This window comes from Phyllobates terribilis, unplaced genomic scaffold (genome assembly GCF_046119375.1).
Source record: "Phyllobates terribilis strain yellow unplaced genomic scaffold, ASM4611937v1 Scaffold_472__1_contigs__length_1415193, whole genome shotgun sequence".
Classification (NCBI taxonomy): Eukaryota; Metazoa; Chordata; class Amphibia; order Anura; family Dendrobatidae; genus Phyllobates; species Phyllobates terribilis.
In genome coordinates this window covers 606,500-621,218 of record NW_027363232.1, presented here as the reverse complement: position 1 = coordinate 621,218, position 14,719 = coordinate 606,500, and the positions used below count along the sequence as shown (strand labels likewise).

The 14,719-nt window shown below is 47.8% G+C and overlaps 1 protein-coding gene across 1 annotated transcript in view; it reads left to right on the top strand.

Annotated features, from left to right (window-relative positions):
• The window catches only part of LOC141229274 (protein kinase C theta type-like), a 98,583-nt gene extending 95,670 nt beyond the window's left edge, over positions 1-2,913 (top strand). Inside the window, exon 5 of the mRNA XM_073667456.1 lies at positions 2,656-2,913. Coding sequence (XP_073523557.1) covers positions 2,656-2,913 — 258 coding nt within the window. The remainder of the gene's footprint in view (positions 1-2,655) is intronic.
• The last annotated feature ends 11,806 nt before the right edge of the window (positions 2,914-14,719 follow it).

The window sequence follows — 14,719 nt, the reverse complement described above, 5'->3', positions numbered from 1 at the left end:
CAAGGCTTAGAGCCCATGCGACCTGAAGAGCCACTATGACTTGTGGTCAGAGGCAGAGTTGTGGTTGAGGATGCAGTTGTTGACGTGCTTCCAGTACTACGTCTCTGTCCAGGAAGGCGCAACCTAACCTCATCATCAATAGCATCTGTGATGCCCCGCTGCTCTTGGTATCACAGATCCTAGAAGAGTGCATTGATGGAACCCTCCACAAGAGGCCCCCATAAACATTCACACATCTCCACCTTCCACCTCAGACCACCAGAGGGAGCCCGTTAGGGATATAAATAGGGAAGGTGGAGCTAGGCAGTTCAGTTCTTCTGAAGAGTTCCTGCAGTAGAGAAGCCTAAGAGAGGTCAGTCTGCAGTGGAGCTCAGTCTAGTCTAGAGAACTCAGTTAATAGTTCAGCAGTGGAGCACGAGGCTCCTGCTCGCTAGATTCAGGGAGCCCAGTTAGAGCTTAAGGTGTGCCGGCGCCATAAGATCGGTGAAGCGCGGCAAGCTGCCGTTAGTGTGTATAGCCTAGTGAGGGCCCGAGTAGGCCGAAGGCGAGTGGCGAGTTAGTACATAAGGGGCAGAGGAGCTTAACCAGCTCACCCCGAAGCATTTACCGGACACCGGATCCGAGCTTACCGGGATCTCTATGACCCAGTAAGGCATAACTGGAATCCCTGGAGAACTACAAGTCCCAGGATCGCTAAGGTGCTGATACATAACAGAGCCAGGAGACGCTTAGGCCCCGCATACTGGGAGCGTGAACTCCAAGAGAAGGCCCTACCACAAGGTCAGCCAGCGCAGGACAGAGACAAAGTTAGGCCTAGCTCCAGGCAGGTCAGAAACTTACTACGCAGAGGCAAGAAACAGGAGGCCCTACACCCGCTCATTGGGGAGGATCCTGATATGCACCCTTCACCCTACAGTGCTCCGGGATGTGCCTGAATTTCCACCAGTAAAAGGTACTGAAGTGACTACCGTGTCCGTTCCCGTTCTTGCTCTGACCCAGCTGGGTCTTGCCTGTGCTGCATTCCCCCTGCATACGCTGCCCTGAGACCTAGCTCCACCTGTGGGGAGCTATACCATCGAGCTGCCTTATCACGGGCCTCAGTGGACTGCTGCAGCGCTGGTGCTTCTCACCAGATACCACAGGTGGCGTCACGAACTCTTATAAAATTAACAATTATCCACCCTTTTAAAGAGTGACCCCAGGGTACGGGCCAGGGAGCTGACCACCGCGACATCCCCAAAGCCAGGCAAAGGCCCGGGTACCGAGTCATCCCCATCCCCTGGGCTAGTCACATCCTCCTCCACCTCCTCTGCTGACCTCATCGACTAGCTGACTGTGGGTTGACAGGAAGTGGGATCTCCAACCTCGTCATCATCACCCTGTGTGTTCTCACACCCGTCGTCCTCAGAGCCAACCTCTTCCTGCCCTGACCGAAAAGTCAAGTTGTCGCTCCAATCAGATATTTGAGTCTCATCATCGTCTTCATCATTGTCTCCACCAACAGGAGTTACAGTTTGGGAACGAGGGTCTACATTATGCTCAGAACCTTCTTCATCAGGTCCTGGATCCAACTTATAAAGATTCTGGGCATCAGTGCAGATCATTTCCTCGTCTGGATTAACCGAAGCTCTGGAGCAGACCTCCGTTTCCCAGGCTATAGTATGAGTAAACAGCTGTGCAGACTCAACCATCTGTGTTACCCCATACTCAGACGGGCAGCTGGAGACTTGGGAGCTGTGAGGAAGCAAGTGCGATTGGGGTGACACCTCTGAGGACTGGAGTATTTGTGATGTTGAAGTTGAGGTGGAGGAGAGCCCACTTGAAGGAGCACTTGATATCCGTTGAAGCACCTGCTGTTTTTGTGCCTCATCTGGAATTTGTAGCGATGGGCATGTCCGTAAGAAAGGGATCTTATCACATTGTCCACGAAAAGAAGTCGACATCTTAGTTTGGCTGGAAGATGGTCTTTCTTCTGCAGATGTTACTCCCCCCTCCCCCCCCACCGCGGGGGGGCTCGACCCACCAGCGGACAGGCACCAGTATTGGGAGAGGGGGTCTGGCCGTCAGGGTCCACCTCGGCTCTGGCACAAACCCGGCGACACGGAGGTGGCACGGGCAGGAACGGACTGGCCGTGTCGGCTTCGCACTTTTTTGGTTTTAGAAGGGCATGACATGCCTATATCTGTGTCTCCCCCTCCTTTTACTCCTCCACCTCTTTTCTTTTCGCATGACTATATGTACTTGTCACTTTTCCATGTGTTAGTTATGTCTTCTGAGCAGTTTGTCAGCTTTTCGACACCGTTGAAGGTGTTTTCTATGTGTTTCTATGTGTTTTTTTTTGCCTGCTATTGGTTTTAATGGTTTTCGAAGGTGTTTGTCGAACAGTTCGTCGAACAGTTCGGCGAACATACGGGTGTTCGACTAACCGAACTCGAAGACTACGGGGGTGGCTCAACACTAATCCTTACCTCGGAGAGGAGATACCACACCTCATTAAAGAGATGCAGTACCCCTGTGGCGACAGAACCCTCAGGGGCGCCACATTACCATCAGACTCTCTCACCACTCAGCCCACCCGTTTCTTGTGCAGTGATAAACCAGCTGTTCTCCACCTCCCATACACATTTTCTAAGCATTCCCTATTTCTTTCTTCAGGTGGTCCTGACATCAGTCCCCAGCCGAAACATCTTTATGGCTGTAAAAATGATCAAGAAAAAGAAGGTGAAGGAAAACATCCTTATGAGAGAGCGGCGGATACTCCTCGCGGCCCGAGACTGCCCATTCTTATGTCACCTCTATACCGCACAGCAGTCTCGGAAGCTGGCGTATTTCATCACGGAGTATCTGTCCGGCGGCAGCCTCGAGGCTTTGATTGACATGTGCGGCTGCCTGAACATCGACAGCGTAAGGTGAGTATGAGGAAGATATACGAAAAAGAGAGCAGAGGGGTGAAAATAAAAGCAGAGGTGGAGATGTAGCTGGGAGAGGACTGGCAGGTCATGTAGCCCAGGAGGGAAGGAGGTATCAGTGATGACATTGATACTACACTCTGTTCTCTCCATCAGATTCTACACAGCAGAGATTGTATGTGGTCTCCAGTTCCTCCACGGACACAACATCGTCCACCGGTAAGCACAACTTTCCTCCTTCTCTCTGTCCCCTCTACATGCTCAAAAAATTGCCCCCAACTTTCCTGGGCTCCTGTCTGCCTAGTCCATCTGATCTTGCAGTGACCCATTTTCCATCTCCTGTATCATGGGGTAGATTTCTTATTATGTTTTCTTATTTCATTGCAGAGATATTAAGCCAGTAAACATCATGTTGGATGCCGATGGCCACATCCGTGTAGTTGACCTGGGGCTTGCCCAAGATGGGGTCACCTCCTCCAAAAACATCTCAGGAGTGACGGGCACTTTCCACTTCATGGCCCCTGAGGTGCTTCTCAAAAAAGGATATGGCACAGCAGTGGATTGGTGGAGCCTGGGGATTGTGGTGTCCAAGATGGCAACAGGACGCTCCCCATTTTACACCGGCTCTTTCAGCAAAATGGCTTACACAGCGATAACCAGAGGAGAGCCTGAAATTCCATCTTGGCTTGATGCTGACTTGAAAGCTCTTATCAAGAAGCTGCTGTGCAAAAATCCTGAGAAACGATTGGATGTGTGCGGGAACATCAGAGAGCATCCATTCTTTACCAACATCGGCTGGGAGGATCTAGAGAAAAGGAGAGCAAAGCCGCCATTCGTACCATTCAGGCCAGTTCTGGACAACCATCAGCTACAGTGGCCGGAGGATAAGAAAGCCTTTAACCCCATGGCCGGATTCAATTATGGGTCATCAAGCTGGGCCCGGTAAGATCATCCTCTGTGAGGATAAATCCCATCAAATGTTCTTCTCACCTTGTGGCCATTATGACCATCTTTGTCTTCTCCCACTGTTTCTGTCAATGACTATGTCTCTGTCATTCTTAGGTGGATGAGAATATCTGGGCTGTGAAAGAATCCACGACCATCTGGTGAGTGACCGCTGTACACACAGGACACCGATCATTAGATGTGTACATTATATCTGATGTTACATAGGGGAATGGTTCATTATAATGACCATTCCTCTAAGATAACAGAAGATCCAGGAGCTAGAAGTTATTGAAATGTCTTCCTCTTATGTCTTGCAGGATGAACCCGTGCCAACTGCCCAGAACTTCTTGCCTCCTGACCCGTACCTCACATCTCTGCTGCTGTTTGTCACCTCGGCTGCCCTAGAACATCATGTCTCTCATTAACACCTTCATGTCGGACCACTGCCATCGTGTCGCTGCACCAGGCCCTTGACTTGGCCTCCTCCAATCCATGGCTGGCATCTGAGATCCCTCCAGCCCGAAGGTCTTCTGCGCCCCAGGAGCGGCCTGTGCTAAGTTTCCATCTGGTGAGTTCAGGAACAATAGTATAATATTGGCCATTATCCCTGAACTTACCTCAGCGCAGGCCGGGTAAGTACTGCACCCATCATCCATCACATCCACAGTACATGATAGGTGTAGACCCTACACTACACTACAGGTATAGGCACACAAACATAGACACATAGGACGTAGATAGAGATTTCGGCTTTTGATCCTGGGATTTAATCTGATCGCCATATTTGGGGTCAGGAAGGAATTTTCCCCCCTAATATGAGGATAATTGGCCCATTCCTCATAGGGGGTTTTCGCCTTCCTCTGGATCTACACGGCCTTAAATAGGTTTAGTAATATATCAATAAGTAGATTCACACATAAGTAGTGCAAAAAAATAAGTTTAAAAAAATAAAATTCAAAAATAGTTTATTTTACACAAACCAAAAACATTTTTAGTCTAAATATATAAAAATTAAAAAATGTAAATATATTTTTTAAAAATCTCACTTCCATTACACACAGGGAGGTACGAGCCTTTGATCCTGGGATTTAATCTGATCGCCATATTTGGGGTCAGGAAGGAATTTTTCCCCCGTCATGAGAATAATTGGCCCATTTCTCACCTGTGGTTTTCGCCTTCCTCTAGATCAACACGGCCCATAGATAGGTTTAGTAAAATAGAAGAAATAAGTAGGTTCTTATATTTATAATGAAAAAATATCTGAAAAAATAATTTATTTTTTGGTTTAAGAAAAATTAGTTAAAATAAATATAAAAATAAATTACTCCAAAAATTGAAAATAATTAAATATTTAAATAAAAAATGTACACTTACGTATCACACATTAGCTATGAGCCGTTGATCCTGGGATTCATCCCGATCGTCATATTTGGGATCAGGAAGGAATTTTTCACCTTCTTCTGGATCAACACGGCCTTAAATAGATATAAACTGACCGTTATATAAGTAATTCCCATATTAATGGCTTATTATAAATACATAAAAACATTTTAAAGTATAGGCAGATTTTCAGATAATGTATAATATATACCGTAGCTCTGAACTTAAATAAGGAAAAGATAAATAGTTTAATACATTTTTTAGAAATTAATTTAATTTCGGTCTCAGCCCTTGATCCTGGGATTTATTCTGATCGCCATATTTGGGGTCAGGAAGGAATTTTCCCCCCTGATATGAGGACAATTGGCTTATTCCTCACAGGGGGTTTTCGCCTTCCTCTGGATCAACGCGGCCCATAAATAGGATTATTCTGATAGAAGAATAATTTACACATATACATGATGCTATAACATATAATAACCCCATATATAAATAAAATCTTTCGTTTACCCCCTACATCGTTGTTCTTGTTTTTATTCCATCGGTCGTCCATGTAGTGAATGTGGGTTTCGCCCCTGAGTCTTGATGGGGTCGTACGGTCTCATGTAAGGTTTCTCCATATGGGTCAGAGGTGAAACCCCAATGTGCTGCGGATAAAGACCAAACTGATCCCTTCTGCAGTAAGCGAGTACCCGGCAGCAGGTGCTGAATTTCCCTACAGCGCCTCCCAAGACAGAAATTAAGTATTACAAGTGATTCTCTGTAATCACTGGGCTGTACCTGGAAATCTAGTGTTTGGTCCTCCAGGGCAGGAGACGCTGTTTGGTGGTCGTTTTCATTCTGACTAATGGATGAGAATACAGAACTTCAGATTCCCATAAAATGCCATTTGGATATTGGGTTTTCTACAGCTGCCGCTCACTATACACAGAGCGGTGATTGAAGCCGCGCAGGCGCCGCCCCTGTGACTGACAGAGAGAGGCTGCTGGGTGACATAAAGTTAATTTCCTCCTGGCAGCGGGCTCTCAGTGCAGGCACCGCACAGTGTCACAATGCTATTACTTGCAGATTTACCCCATATCTGCAGGTTAATAGTGTTATATTACATGACAGGTTCCCTTAAACCCATGATGTAGTTTTGTCCCAGGTCTCTAAGGCCTGTATGAAACCGACTGAGTAGTAGAGCTCACATCATATGTAGCAGATGCCGGCTGTGCTACACAGCCAAAAACTGCCTGTAACTGCAGCAACCAGAGCTCGCTCCGATCGCTGAGGTTTATCCATCTAAATGCCTTTGTCAATCACTGAATGGCGATTGCAGGGAGCTGATGGGTTACTGACGCGCCCCCTGGGGCTGTGGGGTACTCGGTAGCTGGGCCGGTTGGTGCTCGGGATGTCACGGTGGCAGTGACCCGGTCCGTGGCCCCGGGTAGTCAAATTAAAGGATAAGTAAAAGGGGAATAAAGTTTTTTTAGAGATAATGTTCGTGACGCCACCTGTGGTATGCGGCTATATCGGGCCGCCGCTGTGGTGCAGATCCACTGGAGCTGATGGTGACGCAGTAGAGTTGGTTCAGCTCTCCACAGGCAGAGCTAAGCCCCAGGGCAGAATAAGATGAATTTTGAAGGTAGATGTTGTTGGTGCGGTGTAATGCAGGTGATGGCGCAGCAATTATTCAAGGACACAGTGGGGTGCAGTCTTCAGGTTTTACTCACAGTTGTTAAGTTCCTCAGGTTACAGTCACCAGTGTGCAACTGTTATGTTCTGCTACCAGAGCTAAGGAAAGAGAGGAGATCTGTCCCTACGATAGAACTCAGCTTGATCCCTACGATGTAACAGGGAACCTGATCCTGCAATCAGACCTGCTAAAGTCCTCAGCTAGTCTGTACGGAGACCTATAGATGTGGGGAAGGAATCCCTACAAGTACTAGGGACTGGGAGCAAAATGGACACCTCCTAACAGAAATAGTAGCAGACAGACGAACAAACAATATATATAGAACACAGAGGTCCGAAGACCAAGCAAACTAACAGAGTAAGATACTGAGCACCGGCTAGCTAAAGAGTAGTAATACAATGAAGTCCAGCAAAGCCAGAAGGGCGGAGCAGGACCAAATAGGCCAACAAGGCCATGTGACCAGCAATAGAAAAAACCTAAGAGCAAGGTTCTAACAGCAACTTCCCACGTCGCCCTGTCCCCTCCAGGGTAGTGATCCAGCAAACTATAAGGTACCTCAGGAGCACTTGGACGGGACCCCGTTCTATGTACCTTTCCTGGTCGTCTCACGGCGCTGGTTCTCACCCACCTACCCTGCGCCTCACAATCAGTGTCCCAAGCCAGTGGCCTCGGGCCTTGTCGGGCGACTTGCAATCTCCTGTACCCTATGTGGCCACCTTTTCAGCGATATAATTGAGAATTTTGGCTGCAACACCTTGCAAATGCTGCAGCCTCCGGTTGGCTAGCTGAACCTGGTTGTTCTCCACTAGTGTGGGGCTGGTACCCCTCTGCGGCCTGATCCCTCCACGTCAGCATGAATTCGGGCGCACGGGTGGCTTCCTGCACTCACCGTGCCGCTGGGATCCCTTCTGTCTCTGGAGCCTTTCTCTCGCTGCTCCCGTCTTCTCTCACTCTCCTCCTGGGCCTCTCTTACTAGGTCCGACTCCTCTCTCTCCTAACTTGCTCTCCTGAGCGGAGTTCCTCCTGAGCTCCCACTCCCAACTGAGCTCCTCTCTGTACTGTCCGCTTCTAGATGGTTCCCCTTGTCTTTTATACTCTTTCTGTCTGTGCTCCCCTGAACGTCTTCCTCCACCCACCTCCTCTACCTGGTTACACCCTCCAGCTAGGGACCAGGGACTGCTCTCCCTTAGGATCAATCTCGCCCTTCCCTACTGTAGTGGAGAGTATTGGATGTGGGTGTGTGGGTCCCGGGTAGTACTCCGTCCTTACCTGAGTGTGGAGTACCACACCTCTGGGTGAGATGCAGTACCTCTGTGGCAACTGGACCCGCAGGGGCGCCACATTACCATGGCAGCCGGTAAGTTTAGTGTAAGCAATTGAACAATTGCAGGTTGAGATCCCCTAGTGGTACAAAAAAAGTAGAAATAAAAAGATGGGAACCTGTCACGTGAAAAAACAGGGTTAATCTGCAGGTTAATAGCGTTCTGAACCTGTCTGGCCCTGGCATTTAGAGCCCCGCTGCCGGGAGGAAATTATGTGTATTCCTCCTGGCAGCGGTCAGCTTCCAGTCATAGGTGCGGTGGCGCGGGTACAGTCACTGCTCTGTACATAGAGAGTGGCGCCTCCAGCACTGACTGTCGTCCGGTCGTACTGCTGAGCTGCTGTCAATCAATGCCGGGGGGTGCGGTTACACCAGTGCCGGGAGGAATAAAGCTTCCTCCTGGCAGCGGGGCTAAAAGTGCGGGCGCCGAGCAAGTTCAGAGTAACCCCACATCTGCAGGTTGATAGCGTTTTTTCACATGATAGGTTCCATTTAAAAAATAAAAATGTATAAAAAACTGCACCTCCTTTGTCCCCATTCAAAAATGGAAAAATTTTAAAAAAAATTGATATCGTCATGACTAAAAAAAAGTCCGATCTATCGAAATATTAAATTATTCAGACAATATGTTAAACATGAAGAAGGAAAAAAAAAAAGTTATGGCTCTGGGAAGAAGGGGAGCAAAAAACGAAAACGCAAAAATGGAAAAACCCAAGGTGGTGAAGGGGTTAAAAGCATCAGCTCCCAGCGAAAAATAACCAAGACCTCACTCCGCTCCATGAGCGGAAAGATGCAGGTCTCAGAATATGGAGGAACAAACAATTTAAGGTTCTGAATTATATTTTAACCACTAAAATATAAAGAAACGTCATAAGGGTATGTTCACATGTTCAGTAATTGCAGCAGAAAAACCCACTGCAAATATTGGAGTATTATTTTCCGTCCTATAACAGAACCCAGAGGGTCCCCTTGCTTCCATTTGTATCAGACATACTGATAGGGAATGTAGATTGTGAGCCCTGATGGGGACAGCGCTCAGAATGTCTGTAAATTGTCTGAATTGTAAAGAGCTGCAGAATATGTTGGCGCTATATAAATAAAAAGATTATTAGTTATGCAAAGGGTTGAAAAAACGCAGCATGTGAACATAGCCTAATAACTGTTCTTAAAAATAAACTATTATCACTTCTATTTTTAAAGCTTTTTACTCTGCGGCATATTTTCCACACCTGCCTAAAACTTTTGCACAGTACTGTATATGAGATGATTTTACAAAAAGATGCAGTATTTTTTGATAGTATGATACAAATCACTCTTGCTATGTGACTCCCTATTTCTTAATTTAAGAATCCATGTAGTAATTTGCATTTCGACCTCTAGATGGTGACACCTGAATACTGCAGTGACAATATCTCCAAAATATCCTAGGTCAGTGATGGCGAACCTTTTACAGACCGAGAGCCCAAACTGCAACCCAAAACCCACTTATTTATCCCATAGTGCCAACACGGTCATTTAACCAGAATACTGAGGTTTTAGTTTAGAAAAACAACTCCTACATAGAGCAGGCGAGGGGAACCGAAAGCAGCCACAAACAGGAGCAGGGGCATGAGTCTGCAGATAGAAAAAATATGCTCCCCCTTCCATCCTGGTATATGTTTGCCCATCCTTGTATATATGCTCCCCCATCCTTGTATATATGTTGCTCCCCTATCCTTGTATATATGCTGCTCCCCCATCCTTGTATATATGCTGCTCCCCCATCCTTGTATATATGCTGCTCCCTCATCCTTGTATATATGCTGCTCCCTCATCCTTGTATATATGCTGCTCCCTCATCCTTGTAGATATGCTGCTCACTAGTGTTGAGCGATACCTTCCGATATCAGGAAATATCGGATCGGATTGGATCGGACCGATACCCAAAAAGTATCGGATATCGCTGATTCCGGTACCGGAAACCAATGCAAGTCAATGGGACACAAATATCGGAATGAAAATAAACCCTTTCTTTCCTTGTAGGTTAATTCTACATGAAGGAAAACAATTAACAATATTGTAGAATGTTTTGGGGGAGGTGGTTGCCCAAATCGATGGGAACAGTGCTCACAGTGAAATATGAAAAGCCGGCAATTCAGCAGCGGCATACAACGGTACCCGACAATTTATAACAGAAAGAATAGAGCTTCACACATAGATTAGATAGATAGAAACATGTCAGTCACATATATATGAAGTACAGTGACAGTATTGCATACTGTACTTGTCATTTAGTGTAAAGGATTTATTTAAAAAAATTAGTGTTTTAATGCACTGTCTCTTTAAAAAAGCCGGCCTGCAATTCAGCATCTGTACCCGACAATTTAGAATAGAAAGAATAGAGCATCACACATAGATTAGATACATAGAAACATGTCAGTCACATATATAAGAAGTACAGTGATAGTGTTGATTACTGTACTTGTCATTTAGTGTTAAAATAAAGGATTTATTTAAAAAAAATTGGCGTGGGGTTCCCCCTAATTTTAGTCTCTAGCGAAGGTTAAGCAGACTGCTGGGGCAGATGTTTGAAGCCTGGGAAGGGGGTAATACCCACGGAGCTTCCCAGGCTACTAATATCAGCCCCCAGCTGAATACCTAGCCTTTACTAGCTATTAAAATGGGGGACCCCCCCCCAAAAAATGACGTGGGGTCCCCCCTATTTTAATAGCTAGCAAAGGCTCGGCAGACAGCTGGGGGCTGATTTTAATAGCCCAGGAAGGGTGCCATGAATATTGGCCCCCTCCCAGGCTAGAAACACCAGCCGTCAGCCGCCCCAGAAATGGCGCATCCATAGGATGCGCCAATTCTGGCACTTAGCCTCGCTCTTCCCACTGCCCTGTAGCGGTGGCAGTGGGGTAATAGGGCTGGGGTTGATGTCAGCTTATAATGCCAGCTGACATCAAGCCCAGGTTAGTAATGGAGAGGCGTCTATAAGACACCCCCATTACTAACTCCATAGTCAAAGTTAAAAAAAACACAAACACCCAGAATAAAGTCCTTTAATTGAAATAAACACACAATTCTTTATTGTTCTAAATTAAACCATACTTACCGTCACACCCATTCCAGCTGAAGCCAACGATCTCCTGCAATAAAAATAAAATAATAAAGCAACATCATCCTTACCTTCCCATGGTTCCCAGGACGGCTCGAGCTCTGCTACATCGAGATGACAGGCTGGATCACAGCATAAAGCTGCCATCCAGCCTGTCATCCCGCGGACACTGAGAAGCGCAGGCATGCTTGCGCTCCTCAGTGTCTGGCTGTGACGGCATCCAGATGAGCCGACAATGAACTCAGCTCACCTCATGCACGTCACTGACAGCATGGGAGAATTCCCCTGCACATGCGGTGACCGTGAGAGACTCGGCTCATCTGGATGCCGTCACAGCCTGACACTGAGGAGCGCAAGCATGCCTGCGCTTCTCAGTGTCCGCGGGATGACAGGCTGGATGGCAGCATTCTGCAGGTCCAGCCTGTCATCTCGATGTAGCAGAGCTGAAGCTGTCCTGGGAACCATGGAAAGGTAAGGATGAGGTTGGTTTATTATTTTTCATTTATTGCAGGAGATCGTTGGCTTCAGCTGGAATGGGCGTGATGGTAAGTATGGTTTAATTTAGAACAATAAAGAATTGTGTGTTTATTTCAATTAAAGGACTTTATTCTGGGTGTTGTGTTTTTTTTTTTTAAATACTTTACTAGAAATTCATGGCGGTCATGTCTAATATTGGCGTGACCCCATGAATTTCGGGCTTAGGGCCAGCTGATAATGTCAAGCTGGCCCTAACCCCTTTATTATCCAGTGAGCCACCGCACCAGGGCCCTGGATGAGTTGGGTACAGCGCCAGAAGATGGCGCTTCTATGAACGTGCCATCTTCCGGGGTGGCTGCGGACTGCAATTTGCAGCGGTGGGGGGGGGCAGAAAGCTTGGGCCTCCCTGCTCTGCAGATTCCAGCCCCCAGCTGCCTAGTTGTACCTGGCTGGACACAAAAATAGGGAGAAGCCCCACGTATTTTTTTTTTTTTTATTATTTCATAAAATTCATGGAATAATTAAGAAAAAAAGGGCTTCCCTATATTGTTGTGTCCGGCCAGGTACAAATAGGCAGCTGGTGGTTGGGGGCAGCCCGTTCCTGCCTGCTGTACCTGGCTGGACACAAATATAGGGCGAAGCCCCACATCAATTTTTTTTTAATTATTTCATGAATTTCCTGGGGGCTGATATTAATAGCCCAGGAAGGGTGCCATGAATATTGGCCCCCTCCCAGGCTAGAAACACCAGCCGTCAGCCACCCCAGAAATGGCGCATCCATAGGATGCGCCAATTCTGGCACTTAGCCTCGCTCTTCCACGCTGCCCTGGTGCGGTGGCAGGGGGTAATAGTGGTGGGGTTCATGTCAGAGCCAGCTGCCATGAAGCCCAGGTTAGTAATGATGGGCGTCTATAAGACACCCCCATTACTAACCTACAAAGTGTTAAAAAGAAAAACACACACTACACCCAGAAAAAAATAATTTATTTGAAATAAAACACACCATTTTATTTAATTCTTAGTTTACTATAAAAAATAGTTACCTGTCCACGTTCCTGCGCTGATCTCCCATGCACAGCTGTCACATCTGGAGACGGTGACAGCAGTGCATGGCTGCTGTAAGCTCACGCTGCCGGGAACACGTCCGCTCCCGGCAGCGGGAGCCACTGACTGAGGTCACGGGAGTGCATTCAGTCAGCGCAGCTCCGGAGACCTCCTTTACGGCACTGCTGTACCGCGGGAATTTCTCACGATACAGCAGGGCCGTAAAGGAGCTGACTGGAGCAGCGCTGCCTCAACTCCGGCGAACCCACTTATGCAATGACGGGGCTGCTTTACGGCCCCGTCATTCTAGCGGCGGCAGCGGTTCAGAGCGGTCACATTCTATGTGGCTGCTCTAAACTGGAGATCATCGTGGGACACTCGTGGACTACTACGGAGGGGTAAGGATAAGGTTGTGGTTTATTATTTTAGATTTTATTACAGGAGATCGATGGCTTCGGGGAATTAGGTGTCTAGGTGAGTATAGGTGTAATTTTTTATTTTTTACTTTATTTTAGGTGGCGATCGGCGGGGACAGGTAATGTATAAACTAATTTATTGTAGGTAACCACTGGCCACCAATGACATGTATTTAAATTTTATTGGGGACACAGTAGGGCAATTTAAATAGCAGGATCAGGCTGATGGGAACTACTGCTCCCATCGAGCTGATCCTGCTGGCACGAGTGGACGGGGGACAGACATAGGCCGATGGGAGTAGTAGTGTCACATCGGCCTATGTCTGCCTGCACGCACACCCCCCAGACATCGCATAGACACCGCGCACACACCCGCAGACATCGCACAGACACCGCGCAGACATCGCACAGACACCGCGCACACACCCGCAGACATCGCACAGACACCACGCACACCCGCAGACATCGCACAGACACCCCGCACACACTCGCAGACATCGCACAGACACCCCGCACACACCCGCAGACATAGCACAAACACCGAACACACCCGCAGACATAGCACAAACACCGAACACACCCACAGACATCGCACAGACACCGCACACACTCGCAGACATCGCACAGACACCGCGCACACACCCGCAGACACCGCACACACTCGCAGACATCGCACAGACACCGCACACACACTAATCATGACGGGCTGATGGTCTGGGAGGTGAGTCTGACCTGTGCGGCCGTGGGAAAGTTCATGTGAGTTCATACAATGCAGTCAAGCATGAACTCACATGAACCCTCTGAGGGCACCGCGGCTACTTCAAATGAACAGCTGATCGGCATCACCTGATACCTCAGCTGTTGATTTGAAATAACCGGCGGGAAAGCGCAGCACAGAACGGGAAAGCCGGCGGTGAAGTCTTTTCACTGCCGGCTTCCCCGCCCGGGTCCTTCGCTCCCCGCTCCTTGGTGCTGCGCTCCCCGCCCTGTCCTAACTTACGATTGGGATGGGAGATTGCGAGGGGAGCGGAGGATCGGGGTGGGAGGCTGCGGGGAAGCAGTATGGGGCTGTGTGATTGTTTAAAAACCGCCGGCTTTTAAACAATCAGGAGAATTCTCTCACGCTGGGATGGCATTCTGATGACAGGCTGGATCGCAGCTGAGCGCTGCCATCCAGCTTGTCATCCTTCAGAGACACTGCAGAGCGCAGGCATTATGGGAACTTCCGATTCCGGTATTCGATATTGTAAAAGTATCGGAATTAAGTATCGGAATTCCGATACCGCGAATATCGGCCGATACCCGATATTTCAGTATCGGAATGCTCAACACTACTGCTCACCCATTCTTGTATGTATGCTACCCCCCATCCTTGTATATATCCTGCTACCCCCCATCCTTGTTTATATGCTGCTCCCCCATCCTTGTATATATACTGCTCCCCCATCC